This window comes from Coregonus lavaretus (genome assembly GCF_964263955.1).
Source record: "Coregonus lavaretus genome assembly, chromosome: 17".
Taxonomy (NCBI): domain Eukaryota; kingdom Metazoa; phylum Chordata; class Actinopteri; order Salmoniformes; family Salmonidae; genus Coregonus; species Coregonus lavaretus.
Window position 1 is genome coordinate 23156706 of NC_140004.1, and position 18150 is coordinate 23174855.

The 18150-nt window shown below is 41.3% G+C and overlaps 1 protein-coding gene across 1 annotated transcript in view; it reads left to right on the forward strand.

Moving 5' to 3' along the window:
* Window positions 1-6883, forward strand: part of LOC311145084 (transcription factor 7-like 1-B) — a 45792-nt gene extending 38909 nt beyond the window's left edge. The window contains exons 5-12 of the mRNA XM_084181262.1: window positions 1698-1833; window positions 2023-2125; window positions 2738-2821; window positions 4234-4380; window positions 4636-4798; window positions 4937-5044; window positions 5276-5327; window positions 5979-6883. Of these exons, the coding sequence (XP_084037388.1) occupies window positions 1698-1833; window positions 2023-2125; window positions 2738-2821; window positions 4234-4380; window positions 4636-4798; window positions 4937-5044; window positions 5276-5327; window positions 5979-6454 (1269 nt within the window). The 3' untranslated portion in view covers window positions 6455-6883. The remainder of the gene's footprint in view (window positions 1-1697; window positions 1834-2022; window positions 2126-2737; window positions 2822-4233; window positions 4381-4635; window positions 4799-4936; window positions 5045-5275; window positions 5328-5978) is intronic.
* The last annotated feature ends 11267 nt before the right edge of the window (window positions 6884-18150 follow it).

Here is an 18150-nt window from a genome sequence, read left to right on the forward strand (position 1 = left end):
CTCCCCTTCATCTACACTGATTTAAGTGGATTTAACAAGTGACATCAATAAGGGATCATAGCTTTCACCTGGATTCTCTTGGTCAGTCTATGTTATGGAATGAGCAGGTGTTGTTAATGTTTTGTATACTCTGTGTGTGTGTGTGTGTGTGTATGTGAATGTATATGTATATGTATATATAAACATCATATAACATCATATAATATGAAAGCTTTATCCATGTATTGTGTGCTTATCGTTAATTTACACCTAATGTGCACTTTGAATGTACTTTACCTTTTACAAGGCGTTAATCATTTTAAGTAACTTATCTCGCTTTGCATCTGCAATTTCCTCATCACAACTGGCATTAGTGAAATCAAAGCAGGCTTTGGAAGCAGGAGAAACACGTTCGCTAACACTTGGAAAGGTTGGAACTGCTTTAAACAATTCTAAGCAGTGTGAAGTAAGAGAGCGTACAGTCGTCTCAATGCAAACCTTGTTCCCTCCTGGACCTCGTTGGATAGATGAGAGGTTGAGAAGGGGGTGGGGAGGGATACTGAAGAAAGGTTAGGTTTTAGGAACAAGACTCCTTTCTCCCCCCCCCCCCCCCCTATCCCTGGTCCTCCCATGTGACGAGTTGGGCCAACAAGCGTTTCATTGAGCAGGGCAGCCAGAGGAAATAACTGTGAGGCCGAACGCTGCCTAATGAAAGAGATGCTGGTTATTATTACCATCATCGTCCTCCTGGCTGTCCTGGCCAGCTCCACTAGCTAGCTGCACTACAGTTAGGGGATATGGAGTTTCTCTGCCACCACACAGCTCTATTAAAATAGCTGAAATAACAATGAGGCTGCTCCAACAAAATCAAAGTTCTTTAACTTCTTGAAGTGTATGTATAACCCACCTCCCATTGTGATTGGTGCTGTATTGTGAGTGCTTTGAGTGTATAGGATTTGATTCCCTTAGACCAGATCGATAGATCTAGTACCAGTGTACTCAAACCATATCAATGAGAACCTAAAAACACTGTTCAGGGTTAATGTCATCCTACATGGATCAATGAAGAACTGAATAGTGTGTGGGTGAGTTAGCGGTGTGAGATAAGGGATTAGCCATGTGTATGGGCACTGAGCTACCTACGGTACTGGGGGCTTGTGTTGGTGTGACTTTTGGATCTTGGGCCCTGTTGTTTTGCCTGTTGGGCTGAACAAACAGTTCTCTCCTCCACTAAATGGCCGTAATGGTGTTGGTATGCATCCGCAGACTTTCACTGTGTCTTGGTGGGGATCCAGATTGCATCATAGGGCCTGTCACACACACAGCCACAGCCTGTATTGTTTACCAGGGAGGGCGGCCGGCAGGCAGGCAGACAGGCAGACAGGCAGCATTCTCAGGCATAGGGGCTAACCCTCACCTTTACACACATGACTCAGTGACACAGTGACTACCAACAACAAACATCATGACCTTCATGCCAACTGAGTCCATGGTGGATTTGGAACACAGTTTGCATTAGGATGCAGAGGGATATACATGTTGGTCAGTGTCATACATGTCAAGCATCAGGCACAACAAATGTCAGACTGTGTTATGAATGAGCCTGTTTCGGTGTGAGTCTTTGGAGACCGAGGGAGACTATTAAACCCCTGGTCTATCCAGTCCTCTCTCTCTGGTGTCTAAAGCCCCTCTGTGTGTTCCTCTTGTCTTTCCTACAGTCCAACAAGGTCCCAGTGGTGCAGCATGCTCACCACGTCCACCCGCTGACCCCCCTCATCACCTACAGCAACGAACACTTCTCCCCCGGAACCCCTCCCTCACACCTCTCCCCGGAGATCCTTGACCCAAAGACCGGTACACACATACACACACAACCTCATAGAATATCATGTTGCTGCCTAGAACAGCTCCTAATCCAAAGCATTACATGGCTTGTATTAAACTTAAACTGCAGTATATCTATTAATTTCTTAGAGAAATTGACCTAGTCTGTGACTTAAAATTACTTAAATGCTTAAACTGTCCCCTCTGTGTTCCCTTCAGGCATTCCTCGGACTCCCCATCCATCAGAGCTCTCTCCATACTACCCCCTGTCTCCAGGTGCAGTGGGACAGATCCCTCACCCTCTGGGCTGGCTGGTACCACAGTGAGTAACACACAGCATTAAATAGAACAGTATTATATACATGTTTATGCACCCTCCTCCCCAGATTTCATATGAACACATCATAAGCCATGGCAAAAAATTTAAAATGACAGGAAATAGAAAGAAAACGCTAAATTTTCTCTCAGCCTCATGGCAAAATGTGTAGAATAGCAGGAAATTAGCTATAAAACAGCACATTTTCCTCTCTGTCCCATGGCAATATGCCATGTATCTGTGGAGTAACCCACATCCTTCTAACTCATAGACATGGAGAATAGTTGTTTGGTTGATGTGCATTTATCTAACAGTCCTAACATGATATAGTATATGAGAAACATTGAATACGATATATTATGTACAGTATTTCTCAAACCTTGCAGTAAAGGATGTTCTGATGTAATTTTGATAATAAAACACTGACATATTTGAGATATTTATGATAAATTCTTCACATTCTATGGGTTTTGCTATGGGTCTTGTTACCAATTTGAACGGTGCTTTTCTGCAAGCAGGGGATTGCAGTTGAGTGCTGGATTAGTGCTGGTGCGTTATCTGTCAGCTGTGTCTGATCCTCTTCTCACTGGTGCCTTCCTCTACTCCTCTGGTTCTCAGGCAGGGCCAGCACATGTACTCTATCCCCCCGGGGGGGTTCCGGCACCCCTATCCCACCCTCGCAATGAATGCATCCATGTCCAGGTCAGTGGATCTCTTTGATCTTTGTCACCCAGTCTCAGCTATGCCCACCAACCCCTAACCATCCCTAAAAAGAGATATTCAATATCTTGTGGTTGTATTACATTCTGTAGTCATGTTTATGATGTTCTCATTGCTGGTTTATAACAGTCTTAGGACAGGGTTATTCAACCATGGACACTCAGTGGGCTAGGGACTACAAAGGAATATGGGTGCTAAGTCTTCTAAAAATGAGCTCAGCCTTCCTTCCAAAGAGAAAGTGAACAGATTATTGTCATTCAGAACCCTACCCTGTAGACATCACTGTATTTTCACTGTGAGCCAGGCCAGGCCAATGTTATGAGTTGATCTGCTACACACACACAAAGATGAAAGGTCTGAGAATTGATTAAGACAAAACAAAGCTCATCTGAACCGACAACTCCCATCTGATTGAACTTTCTGCCCCACTGTCAAAATTTGAAAGATTTGTAGCGAGCCTTCCGGTGTTAGTATGGGATGAAATATTCATCAGGGTCTCTGTATGATCAACAGTACTCTCAGCTGCTACCACAGTGTTACAAAGTTTGTCTTACCCTCCGTCCCACCTGAACAAGGCTTGTTCAGGTAATACTTGACAGTTTTGTCATAAATATATCATAATACTGTATGTATATGATGTTCTACTTTTTATTTTATGTTTTACATTTTCCTTTTCCTCATCTAGTTTTTTAGCGGCTGCTGGGATGGTAATGGTGGAAGAGCCCCCTCTTTTATGTATGATATGATAGTTTAAGTAGAAAGATATTGGAGAGATTAAAGTTTAAACCCAATTACTAATGGTTTGTCCTCAATTTGACTTGCTACTGTTAAGTAACTTTTTTTATAGCAAGAAAAACGTCTGTACTCACTCACATGAAGTACAAGGTTATAGTGTATTTTGGACTTTCATGGACCGTATCTGTCTTGTAAATTTGACGAGATTTTTATGAAACATTTAAGGATTTTCCTTTCATGTATTAACAAGAACGTGTGGCAGAGGAGCATGGAACTTAATTTCCCCCTTTGTCTATGTACAATGTACCATTGTGTTAGCTGTCAGAAAATGAGAGTTGTGCTATCTGAAGGTGTTCTGTTCTGGTATCTGCATGGTTTTGAACACGGGGAGGAAAGTGGTTTCAGGTGTCATGTCCCCTCTGTCACCATGGTTACCATACACTCCACTTTTCTCCAGGCATGGTCGGATAAAGGGGCTTTTGAAAAAGCCTTTATATAAAAATATATATGTAGCTCATTGTGGACATTACTTTTGTCTAGACTCCAGACAAACAGTCAAAGCAGTTAATGTTGACTTGACAGGTCAGACAGAAGGAGTGTGTAAAAAGTTTGTTGAAAGTTTGTTAACCGTTGGGGTTGTTTGTCTTTATTGTTTCCAGCTTGGTGTCCAGCCGTTTCTCCCCCCACATGATGACCCACCACCCCCACGGCATGCACCAGACTGGCATCCCTCATCCTGCTATCGTATCACCAGCCATCAAGCAGGAGCCAAACACTCATGACCACATGAGCCCCTCTATGCATTCGTAAGGACCAATAACTAACTGAGATTCTTCACATTTACTTAAAACCAAACATATAAACACTCTATTTACTCTTATTAAAATTGGTTGTTGACTGACTTTCCCGTCTCTATTCATAATTCCATTTAGAGGGCCAGGATTCTAGAGCATCCTGTTTCTTTGTAAGAAGTCAGCCAGGTCTTCTGGAAGGGAATCGGACCTCATACACAAGGAGGACTATTTTAAGTGACATTTGCAATGTGTGTTTTGTTGTCTCAGCAGGAAGTCTCCTGGCCCGGCGAAGAAGGAGGAGGACAAAAAGCCCCACATCAAGAAGCCTCTGAATGCCTTCATGCTGTACATGAAGGAGATGAGGGCCAAGGTGGTGGCTGAGTGCACCCTAAAGGAGAGCGCTGCCATCAACCAGATACTGGGCCGAAGAGTGAGCACAGCACAACACAACACAGCACTGCCTGATCACACAAACACACACCACAGTTTTGTAGGTGTGTTTGTGTGTGTGTAAATTCTGTACATGCTTTGACCAGTTCTCTGACTTTTGTCATGTTTGTGTTCACAGTGGCACTCACTTTCGAGAGAAGAGCAAGCCAAATACTATGAGCTGGCAAGGAAAGAGCGGCAACTCCACTCCCAACTCTACCCAGGCTGGTCAGCACGAGATAACTATGTGAGTAGGACATTTTCCCATGGATCTTTCAACAATGAGGGAAATGTGGGTTACGTAAGCGCCTCATATCCAGTTGGTAAAAAAATTATTCCATATATACTGTATTTCTAATGATCTACTAGACTTTTGTTCTCATACACTAAAGTTGTTTGATGTAGTGTTGAAGCATGTTGCTTTCATTTTGATAGTAACCCGTTTTTTCTGACTACATTGTTTTGTTTATCTGTGCAGGGAAAGCGGAAAAAGAGGAAGAGAGATAATAAGCCAGACTCAACACCAGAGGGTAAGGGGCCCTTTTCTCTGTTCTTCTTGGACCTTTCCTCTCTATTTAGGGCAGAAAGAACTCCATCTATAGGCCTGTGTGAAATAGTGCCTCTAGCTACACTTGGCTTGCCACTAACTCCTTCTAACTAACTCCTCTCTTCCCTCTATACTTTGACAAGCAGCATATGAAGTTCAGTGCTAATAGTGACGTTGTGGCAGGTATGTCTGCTGTTATGAACTAGTAAGGCTGAACTGCAGGCCACTGCTCTCCACTCCACCTGCAGTGGTCTGGTCTGTTGCAGCACAGCACTCAAACCTCATTTACATGCAGGCATTTAATGTGTTATCGACTTTGTTTATATGATCACATACTTTTTTTTCCACCCGATCGTTTAAGTTTCTAAAAACATATGCCATTTAGTTGTGCATTTCACCCCTTTCGGTAGTGTTCTTTTTGAAGTATAAAAAAATAAATAAACATTATTTCAAAGTTCATTTGTTTGTCCCAGACCTTTTGGTTTTCCATGTTCTGTACATTGTCTGTGAATGTTTTGTATTTTTGGCCAGCTATCATGTATGCAAGGGAACTGGCACTGTTGAAGGACTTGTAACAGATTATAGGCTTATTTAACAGCAATATTGACAAAGCCCCCTCCTTTTGTTTCCCCAGACTTCTCAATCAGTAACAAGAAGCAGTGTGTGCAATACCTGCCCTCAGAGAAGATGTGTGACAGCCCTGCCTCGTCTCACGGCAGCATGCTGGATTCTCCAGCCACACCCTCTGCAGCTCTGGCCTCCCCGGCCGCGCCCGCCGCCACACACTCAGAGCAAGCCCAGCCCTTGTCCCTCACCACCAAACCAGAAGGACGCCTGCACCACCATTTCCTAACTGGCAAACCCTCTGGATCTGCTTCGTCTTCATCATCTTCATCATCTTCTTCCTCCTCTTCCCACCCAAGCATCTCCATCCCTATTGGTACTTCAGGCAGCCACTCCACACCCATTCTCTCTCGGCCAATCCCCTTCAACTCTCTGCACCACTCAATGCTCTCCCCGCCCTCTCCTTTCCATCAAGCAGCCCTACATTCCCATCATGCCCTCTTCCAGTCGCAGCCCCTCTCCTTGGTAACCAAATCGTCTGACTAAATCTACAAAAGCAATTCTTTTTTTTTTTTTTATCTTTTATTGTGCTGTATATTGCTTTTACTTTTCAAAAAGTAGATATTAGAACACATTTTTTTTTAATGATGAAAAGGAATAAATATTATTGGTCAATATTTGATCCCCTCCTTTTCTACTCCTCTCAATGAAACTAAATGTATTTTTTGTAAAGTTTACTGCAGAACTGGTTTCTTTGTTTGATGCATTTATCCAATGAACTACTTGTATAAAAGAAAAGAAAGAAAAGGAACAAAAAACTCCCTCTCCTTTTAGCCGAAACATGATTAATGTTAGTATTGAGTTTGATTTATAGTTCTGGACAATCATTTCAGTCCTTGCAACTACCCCTTTTCAATTCCCAAGTGTGTGACCTTTTGTGACATGTTAAATAAACCTTTGAGATTTGTTTTTTAGACATGCCTGGTTCTCCTTTCTTTCATCACTGCCTGATCACGCACATTCATTTGAATATGAATCAATAACATAATTTTCACATTAAATACATTTTGAAGCAATGAACACATTTCCTACAGGTTCAAACCTGTAAATACAGGTGCAGATGCTAACTTGGAAGGAGACTATTTGCTGGGAGTTTTAGAACTTATCAACAGCTGATGGAGTACTATGACATTCTTCAAGATAAATATTGGAAGTGGTCATTCATCGGTTAGTGACTGATATCTTGTATTTTTTTCACTCTAGTTGTTGATAATGAATATCATGACGATAGTGGGGGAAGAATCACTAGTTAATCTTTAATAGGGTGAATTTAGGCTAACCACACTGGAAAATGAAAAGCCTTGCCAAGGTAACAACATTTGAAGCCAACAAACATAAAAAAATATATAAAAAAATTGACATCTGTTCCTTCCTGGAATGTAGAGTCCCATAACAACGACAAAAAAGCAGGTCAGCCCCATCCCCAGCACACCAAACCCCTTTCGCTCTCCCTGTTTTACTGCATCTTTATTCACAATTTGGCACAGTCCTGAGGCTTTAATTAACTCTGAGGTATTGGGATGTAGCCTCTGGGACCTCATTAGGCAATTCAATTAGTGTAAAATACACAAGGTAGGTTACAGTTTTTGGTGACTTTGGACATGGGAAGCAATGCCAGGGATGGACCAATTAGCCTCTAGCTGGGAGACTGGCCTGGAAGAGCACATTGAACTTCCTTCACCCTGTGACTATGTTTTAGACCTTACCTTACCCACACCTCTTATAAAGAAGGGTGAGAGCAGAGCTACTGTTACTGTAGATTGTCATTGAAATGCCCATCCATATAATTGGCAGTTTGGTAATTCAAAAAACCAAATAGGAGAAGTAAGCAATTAGTTGATGATTGTATTCCTGCAACATCCTGATGGTAGGAGACTGACCAGCCTTCCAAACCCACCGCTCTTTGGGTTCCCCATGGCCCAGTGTAGCCCCTCCTGAGTCTAACAGTAACAATGGTTAACCACATGCATACTCTCTCATTTGCTTACCATGCTCAGTATCCTTATCAGCTCTGATAGAGAGTCTGTGAACATACAGATTAGCCTAATTAGGAAGGAGCGGAGTCAAAATTATTCTAATTTTATACAGTGGGGAAAAAAAGTATTTAGTCAGCCACCAATTGTGCAAGTTCTCCCACTTAAAAAGATGAGAGAGGCCTGTCATTTTAATCATAGGTACACGTCAACTATGACAGACAAAATGAGATTTTTTTTCCCAGAAAGTCACATTGTAGGATTTTTAATGAATTTATTAGCAAATTATGGTGGAAAATAAGTATTTGGTCAATAACAAAAGTTTCTCAATACTTTGTTATATACCCTTTGTTGGCAATGACACAGGTCAAACGTTTTCTGTAAGTCTTCACAAGGTTTTCACACACTGTTGCTGGTATTTTGGCCCATTCCTCCATGCAGATCTCCTCTAGAGCAGTGATGTTTTGGGGCTGTCGCTGGGCAACACAGACTTTCAACTCCCTCCAAAGATTTTCTATGGGGTTGAGATCTGGAGACTGGCTAGGCCACTCCAGGACCTTGAAATGCTTCTTACGAAGTCACTCCTTCGTTGCCCGGGCGGTGTGTTTGGGATCATTGTCATGCTGAAAGACCCAGCCACGTTTCATCTTCAATGCCCTTGCTGATGGAAGGAGGTTTTCACTCAAAATCTCACGATTCATGGCCCCATTCATTCTTTCCTTTACACGGATCAGTCGTCCTGGTCCCTTTGCAGAAAAACAGCCCCAAAGCATGATGTTTCCACCCCCATGCTTCACAGTAGGTATGGTGTTCTTTGGATGCAACTCAGCATTCTTTGTCCTCCAAACACGACGAGTTGAGTTTTTACCAAAAAGTTCTATTTTGGTTTCATCTGACCATATGACATTCTCCCAATCCTCTTCTGGATCATCCAAATGCACTCTAGCAAACTTCAGACGGGCCTGGACATGTACTGGCTTAAGCAGGGGGACACGTCTGGCACTTCAGGATTTGAGTCCCTGGCGGCGTAGTGTGTTACTGATGGTAGGCTTTGTTACTTTGGTCCCAGCTCTCTCCAGGTCATTCACTAGGTCCCCCCGTGTGGTTCTGGTATTTTTGCTCACCGTTCTTGTGATCATTTTGACCCCACGGGGTGAGATCTTGCGTGGAGCCCCAGATCGAGGGAGATTATCAGTGGTCTTGTATGTCTTCCATTTCCTAATAATTGCTCCCACAGTTGATTTCTTCAAACCAAGCTGCTTACCTATTGCAGATTCAGTCTTCCCAGCCTGGTGCAGGTCTACAATTTGGTTTCTGGTGTCCTTTGACAGCTCTTTGGTCTTGGCCATAGTGGAGTTTGGAGTGTGACTGTTTGAGGTTGTGGACAGGTGTCTTTTATACTGATAACAAGTTCAAACAGGTGCCATTAATACAGGTAACGAGTGAAGGACAGAGGAGCCTCTTAAAGAAGAAGTTACAGGTCTGTGAGAGCCAGAAATCTTGCTTGTTTGTAGGTGACCAAATACTTATTTTCCACCATAATTTGCAAATAAATTCATTAAAAATCCTACAATGTGATTTTCTGGAATTTTCTTTCTCATTTTGTCTGTCATCGTTGACGTGTACCTATGATGAAAATTACAGGTCTCTCTCATCTTTTTAAGTGGGAGAACTTGCACAATTGGTGGCTGACTAAATACTTTTTTTCCCCACTGTATGCAACCAATACCAATAGCTGTTATTCATTAGTATTGTCCATAAGCCATATATTGAACCATTTCCTCAACACAGCTGTACAATGCCCTCAGACAAGGGCGTCTCTCTCAGACTGGGTTCTTTATGGTCTGAACCACGAGCAACAGACTGTGCCTTTTTTGCCCTGCGGTGAGATACTGAGCTGTCAGTCTCCCAGCAATGTTTTAACAAATCATTAGCTATAATAAGTCTCTGCTTGTTTGCCTCTCTTTCTTACCTCATCAGTGCCATGCCTGCATGCCCTCAAGCTTCTTCCCCAATCCGTCACTGAAATTACAGGTAATGAATTGTAAAAATCAGCCAGTAAAACTGGCTCCTCAAGGCTACACATCTATTGTAATGTTGCATTCTCCTTAGACAGTAACATTTACATTTTACGTTTTAGTCATTTAGCAGACGCTCTTATCCAGAGCGACTTACAGTTAGTGAATACATATTTTTTTATACTGGCCCCCCGTGGTAACAAATTATGAAACTGAGAGACTCCAGGTGAATAACTTAAAATACAGTGTGCTGGCTATTCCAGGCTGGCTTCAAGCCATCTAATAACTGTCAATGAATTTCAGTCAATATCCATCACTGCCTCATTGTTTCAAAATTATCACAGGAATACAGGCGCCCAATTTGTGATGAGGCAATAGTAGTTGTTTTTGTGTTTCATATGTAGCTGCAATGTGTACAATTCATATTTGAACAAATCCTCTCCTATTTGTTACCTCATACTGTACATATAGGATACAACATTTCATTTTCTTGATATTGGTATTTTATGTTTTATTTGCACAACATTGTGGAGTCTGAATTGTTAGCCCCTCCTTGATGAACTATATTAGAGTGATAATTAAATCTTAATATAATGTAACTAAAAATGTAGCAATAGCATTCTACCTATAAACATTTTCCTCATCCCATTTGAAAATAACAGATATTGTTACTGTATGTCAGCTGTTGTTTATTGAAAGAGGGTGGGTTATTGTCACCCCATTGTAAGTGTGCTACCCTAGCCCCTACTTGTCACTGTTTATCTAATAATAAGTGTAGTATTTGTTTGCCTCTACTAGACATCTGCCATGTAAGCACTATGTCAGCTTTAATACATGTTAATTTTGCTCATTAAATTCTTGCAGTCTCTTGCCAAGGTTTTTTTTGGGCCCTCCTCTGATCTCAAATTAATTCCAGGTTAACCCTTTGATATTTCAAATGCATGATGTGGAGACATTGCACAGACACATCTCCACTGTAGAGACCAAAATAAGTCCACAATTAGACAGAGGAGTTAATACGATTCCTCTCAGGTTAGAATATCAGTGGTTAATTCTTAGAGATAAATCATACTATTGGATAATAGAGAATAATCCATTTGGTTTGACGTGCAGGAGACACTGTAACATCCTGTTATTATATGCTGGTAGCATGCTGTCAAAAGGACATCAAATCCTAGGAGTGGCCTATAAGCTCCAAGGATTCAGGTCTGGCTAGCATGTATGAGCCATAATAACAGAAGTCAGGATGTGTAAGTAATCAGTGCCATTCTACATGGACAGTCTGGGAGTCTGAGACAGAGCTGCAAAACATACATTTAGTGTCTACAGCCAGAACAAACAGAGGCTACCATATTATCAACTAAAGTAGTACATTACACAAAGGGTTTAAATATACAGTAAAACATACTTTAGAACAGCCTGTATTGTCAACTTTCTGTACTTATCCCCCATCCACATCGACAGGGCTGCAGTGGAGCGGGACGAGAGCTTTAAGTTCCTCAATGTCCAAATCACTAAGGACTTTAAATGGTCCACACACGTGCGCACAGTCGTGAAGAAGACGCGACAGCACCTCTTCCCCCTTAGGAGGTTGAAAAGGTTTGGCATGGGCCCTCAAATCCTCACAAAGTTCTACAGCTGCACCACTGAGAGCATCTTGACTGGCTGCGTCACTGCTTGGTATAGCAACAGCACCGCCCTCGATCATATGGCACTACAGAGGGTGATGCGGACAGCCCAGTACATCACTGGGGCCGAGCTCCCTGCCATCCAGGACTCTATACAGTGGGGGGAAAAAGTATTTAGTCAGCCACCAATTGTGCAAGTTCTCCCACTTAAAAAGATGAGAGAGGCCTGTAATTTTCATCATAGGTACACGTCAACTATGACAGACAAATTGAGATTTTTTTTCTCCAGAAAATCACATTGTAGGATTTTTAATGAATTTATTTGCAAATTATGGTGGAAAATAAGTATTTGGTCACCTACAAACAAGCAAGATTTCTGGCTCTCACAGACCTGTAACTTCTTCTTTAAGAGGCTCCTCTGTCCTCCACTCGTTACCTGTATTAATGGCACCTGTTTGAACTTGTTATCAGTATAAAAGACACCTGTCCACAACCTCAAACAGTCACACTCCAAACTCCACTATGGCCAAGACCAAAGAGCTGTCAAAGGACACCAGAAACAAAACTGTAGACCTGCACCAGGCTGGGAAGACTGAATCTGCAATAGGTAAGCAGCTTGGTTTGAAGAAATAAACTGTGGGAGCAATTATTAGGAAATGGAAGACATACAAGACCACTGATAATCTCCCTCGATCTGGGGCTCCACGCAAGATCTCACCCCGTGGGGTCAAAATGATCACAAGAACGGTGAGCAAAAATCCCAGAACCACACGGGGGGACCTAGTGAATGACCTGCAGAGAGCTGGGACCAAAGTAACAAAGCCTACCATCAGTAACACACTACGCCGCCAGGGACTCAAATCCTGAAGTGCCAGACGTGTCCCCCTGCTTAAGCCAGTACATGTCCAGGCCCGTCTGAAGTTTGCTAGAGTGCATTTGGATGATCCAGAAGAGGATTGGGAGAATGTCATATGGTCAGATGAAACCAAAATATAACTTTTTGGTAAAAACTCAACTCGTCGTGTTTAGAGGACAAAGAATACTGAGTTGCATCCAAAGAACACCATACCTACTGTGAAGCATGGGGGTGGAAACATCATGCTTTGGGGCTGTTTTTCTGCAAAGGGACCAGGACGACTGATCCGTGTAAAGGAAAGAATGAATGGGGCCATGTATCGTGAGATTTTGAGTGAAAACCTCCTTCCATCAGCAAGGGCATTGAAGATGAAACGTGGCTGGGTCTTTCAGCATGACAATGATCCCAAACACACCGCCCGGGCAACGAAGGAGTGACTTCGTAAGAAGCATTTCAAGGTCCTGGAGTGGCCTAGCCAGTCTCCAGATCTCAACCCCATAGAAAATCTTTGGAGGGAGTTGAAAGTCTGTGTTGCCCAGCGACAGCCCCAAAACATCACTGCTCTAGAGGAGATCTGCATGGAGGAATGGGCCAAAATACCAGCAACAGTGTGTGAAAACCTTGTGAAGACTTACAGAAAACGTTTGACCTGTGTCATTGCCAACAAAGGGTATATAACAAAGTATTGAGAAACTTTTGTTATTGACCAAATACTTATTTTCCACCATAATTTGCAAATAAATTCATTAAAAATCCTACAATGTGATTTTCTGGAAAAAAAATTCTCATTTTGTCTGTCATAGTTGACGTGTACCTATGATTAAAATGACAGGCCTCTCTCATCTTTTTAAGTGGGAGAACTTGCACAATTGGTGGCTGACTAAATACTTTTTTTCCCCACTGTATAAGGCGGTGTGAAAAGAAGGGCCGGAAAATCGTTAGACTCCAGCCACCCAAGCAATATACTGTTCTCTCTGCTTCCGCACGGCAAGAGGTACCGGTGCATCAAGTCTGAAATCAAAAGGCTCCTGAACAGCTTCTATCCCCAAGCCATAAGACTGCTAAATAGCTAACAAAATGGCTACACAGACTAACTGAGTTGACCCTTGTATTTTATTTTTGCACTGTCTCTATGCACACTCACAGGACTCCACATACAAACACACACACATTTATACTGACTCTACACACAGGCACACACACTCACCTCAATATTTATATATGCTGGTGCTACTCTGTTTATCATATATTCTGATGCCTAGTCACCTTACCCCTATACATATCTACCTCTATTGCTCTGGTATCCATGCAAATATGTTGCATTTTTATTTCTTGTGTGTTTTTGTTCTACGTTATGTTATTTTTAGTACTACATTGATATCGATTACTGCATTGTTGGGTTTAGAGCTTGCAAGTGACATTAAAACTTGAACCTTATACAATCACGCCTGCTTTTTCCTTTGTCATCATTGTCTTGGTGCTCCTATCGATAGATACAGGATGTTGGAAGTGTCTGGAAGGTTCCAGTGTATTTGCTTTTACCCTGCTTTCCCAACGTGATATTAATTGATTGTATCCCCAATGTTCAATGAGTTTGACAAGACTCAGCTGGCACCTCTATGAAGACAGGTATCACTGGCTGTGAGCTGAAGAACCCTCTGCTTAATGTATTATTCATACCCATTTGACCTTAAAGAAGGAAATGCAAATGGAACTCAAGAATGAGAGAGATCATCTGACTTTCTAAATGTCAAACACCATAATTAAGACACATTCATTACAAGAATCCACAGGTCTCTCATTTCCAGCTGAGATGTCAAATACCTCTCATTAACATTTGGATGATTATCATGTCTCCCAAAATCTCAGGTTATGTGCTCCAGCAAATTGCAATTAATTTGATTATGCACATATTGAAACACATGTATTTTGTTGTACCTGGGAGGATCTAGAGCTTTCTATCGCACAAATTGACAAACCACATTGCAAACAGCTCCATGGTAGTAGTCAGACCCCAGTGAATCCCTCAGCATTTGCATATGAATGTGTTCACAGTAAGATCGTTCATAACATTGTAGCCCGGCATGGATCCCAATGTCATTCAATATAAGAATAAAGACCTTTACCTATTAAAAACTATGGATTTCTTAAACCAAACCACCTTGAAGGATAACAAAATATTCCTTATGGGATTTGAACCAACAAAAGTTTGGTCTGTAAACAGCTTTCATTAGACATTAGCTGAAAACTGGCCGTATACAGATTGTGACAGGTTCTAGCAGCTGTCAGGCCTATTCTGATGGGAAATGTATCACAAAGGTAATATTAATCCAATTGATGTTGAATTAAAAGTGCAACATGCTCTGATAGCATTTTGTTAATTCAATTGTATTAATGTTCCTATTTTTAAATATTAAATGCCCCCCCAAAATGTACGCGTCTACATGTAGAAATATAAACCACTTATAAGACATATATACAATTCGTTGGATTTGGTATGTAAATCTATTCCCAGCATTTAGTAGCCTATGATATACTGTATAACATTACATTAGGTTACATTATGAATGAAATAGCAGTCATACAATATCAAATGAATTAGAGAACGTATAGTTTCATACGTCTTACAACCCTGTCCTACAACAGCATATGAATTGGATGAGTTACTTAGCACACATTTTGTAGGACATGTAGTATTATACATCTTTCTCTGAGACCAGGTTGTTTGTTGCTTCATGAGAAGAAAGGAGAATTCCAGGAAAAATTTACATTGGTGGTTAGGAGAACTAATAACCTGGTCTCAGAGCATTTTGTTTTATTCTGTATGTAAATGAAGATAATCTATTAAGTATGATATGTTACGTTTTGTATGGTATGTATTAATTTGTGGATGTCCATCATCCATTTCGTATGATATATTACGTATTACATGTATTACATATATTCGTATTATATGTTACAAATTTGAAAAATGTGCAATATGTTACGAATTTTCTAAATGTACTACATGCCGCAAATTTGCAAAACATATGATATGTTACGAATTCTAGCTAGGTGGCTAATGTTAACTAGCTGGCTAACATTAGCTAGGCTAGGGGTTAGGGTTAGGGGTTAGGGTTAAGTTTAGGAGTTAGGTTAAAGGGTTAAGGTTAGGGTTAGGGGAAGGGTTAATGTTAGCTAAAAGGGTTAAGATTAGTGTTAGGGGACGGGTTTTCTAACATGCTAAGTAGTTGCAAAGTAGCTAAAAAGTTGTAAATAGTTGAAAAGTCGCGAATTAGCTAAAATGCTGAAGATTTACATGATGAGATTTGAACTCACAACCTTTGGGTTGCTAGACGTTCCCGTTATACATCTACCCACCCACCCTACTTTCGTTTTTGCCTTAAATAACCACCTGTATTACGTAACATATCATACTATTTTGAGTGTCCCAGGTTGACGTTTACTATGTTACGTCTAGTCTATGAGACCTGGCTGGAACTAACGACAAAGGTAAGGATAATTTCCGTAAAAGGTTAAGCGAATTAAAGCGACCATGGTTAGGAGAATGTGCGTAGCAGGTTAGGTGGGTTAAGGTTAGAATAAGGTTAGGGGAATGGTTAGCTAAAATACTATATTTGTCCCAGATGCGACTCAAACACGCAATCTTTGGATTAATAGTTCACAGTATACTACTTTAGTTTCTGTCTAATGTATACTGAACAAAAATATAAACGCAGCATGCAACAATTTCAACGATTTGACAGAGTTACGGTTCATATAAGGAAATCTGTCAATTGAAATAAATTCATTAGGCCCCAATTTATTGATTTCACATGAATGGGCAGGGGCACAGCCACTTGGGAGCCAGCCCCACCCACTGGGGAGCCAAGCCCAGCCATTCAGAATGAGTTTTTCCCCACAAAAGGGCTTTATTACAGACAGAAATACTCCTCAGTTTCATCAGCTGTTCGGATGGCAGGTCTCAGATGATCCCGCAGGTGAAGAAGCCGGATCTGGAGGTCCGGGGCTGGCATGGTTAGATGTGGTCTGCGGTTGTTAGGCCTGTTGGACGTACTGCCAAATTCTCTAAAACGATGTTGTAGGTGGCTTATGGTAGAGAAATTAACGTTCAATTATCTGGCAACAGCTCTGGTGGACATTCCTGCAGTCAGCATTCCAATTGCACGCTCCCTCAAAACTTGAGGAATCTGTGGCATGGTGTTGTGTGACAAACTTGCACATTTTAGAGTAGCCTTTTATTGTCCCCAGCACAAGGTGCAACTGTGTAATGATCATGCTGTTTAATCAGCTTCTTGATATGCCACACCTGTCAGGTGGATGGATTATTTTAGCAAAGGAGAAATGCTCACTAACAGGGATGTAAACTAATTTGTTCACAAAATTGGAGAGAAATACGCTTTTTGTGCATATGGAACATTTCTGGCATATTTTATTTCAGCTCATGAAACATGGGACAAACACTTTACGTGTTGCGTTTATATTTTTGTTCAGTATAACTAGACCATTAGTACATTATACTTCTTGGAGGTGCTCAGAAATACGTCAAGGCTGGATGATCAAAGTCAAGGTTCATCACACCATCAGAAGGCCTGTACTGATCTCTGCTGGATTCCTTCAAATATTGCAATTGGCCGAGAAAAGACATCCAGTTTGCATAACCTATTATTAACGTATAAAAAAACATCTGATTTTGAAACTCGAGAGTTCATAATCTATCTTTTGTTGAAACTGATTCAATTTGTGCGTGGTAGCAGCAGTGCGCCACATACTATGTTAGACCTGGGGTGTATTCATTCCTCGGGTTCCGATGCAAAACGCTTTACAACGGAAACGAGCGTTTCTGGTGGACAAATAAAGGTAGGTCCTTCCCAGTTTCATTGGCTCGGCTTCCGTTTGGTTTCTAGAGTAAACGTTTCCGTTGCTAAATGTTTTACAACGGAATCCTACTAATGAGTACACCACTGGTTTTGCAATCCAAGAATAGTGAAGGAAAGAAGTGGTTAATGTCACGATTTGATTTATCATGACCTATGAGCCAAGCATTTACGGGAAAGCTTTCATTTACCAGACGCTCTTATGTGTAGTTGTAATTTCTTATAGCTAGATAGGTTGGTGTTGCCTCAAAGTCACAATGCGGACAATATTACTGTTTGTTGTGTTGGTTTATTTGTCTGGTGGTGTCAGAGGTGAGTTCAGATTTTGCCAAATATCTAGCTAGCTAATTTAGGTCTATCAATCTGCTAATCTGAATTAGCCTAGACCGGGTGCATGCCATACTGCTGATAAATGTTACTTTTTATAAATGTATTTTACCCTCAGTGACGTTACAATAACTTTGACCACATAGTATTTTGCTTTAACGTGTGCTGGGTACCGAGACTGGCTATCTAACGTTAGATAATCAATTTGATCAGAGGGACGTTAGAACATGACAAGGCTAACGTTAGCTACCCCCAATTAGTTAGTTTTGCTGGTAGCCTAATGTTATACCTAACTGGCTAAGTAGCTAATCTTATCAAATCATTGTTGGATGGAGGGAATTAGCTAAATCGGACACAAGACTGACAGTGCCACATAGCTAGTTTTTAATCCATGTTTTGGTTTAAAAACTGTAAATACTGCTGCAGTTTTCTTTCTCATGTATTCGGGTGTGGGCGCGTTCCAGATAGTGATGAAGAACGTTCTTTTTTTACTGACTCGAGTC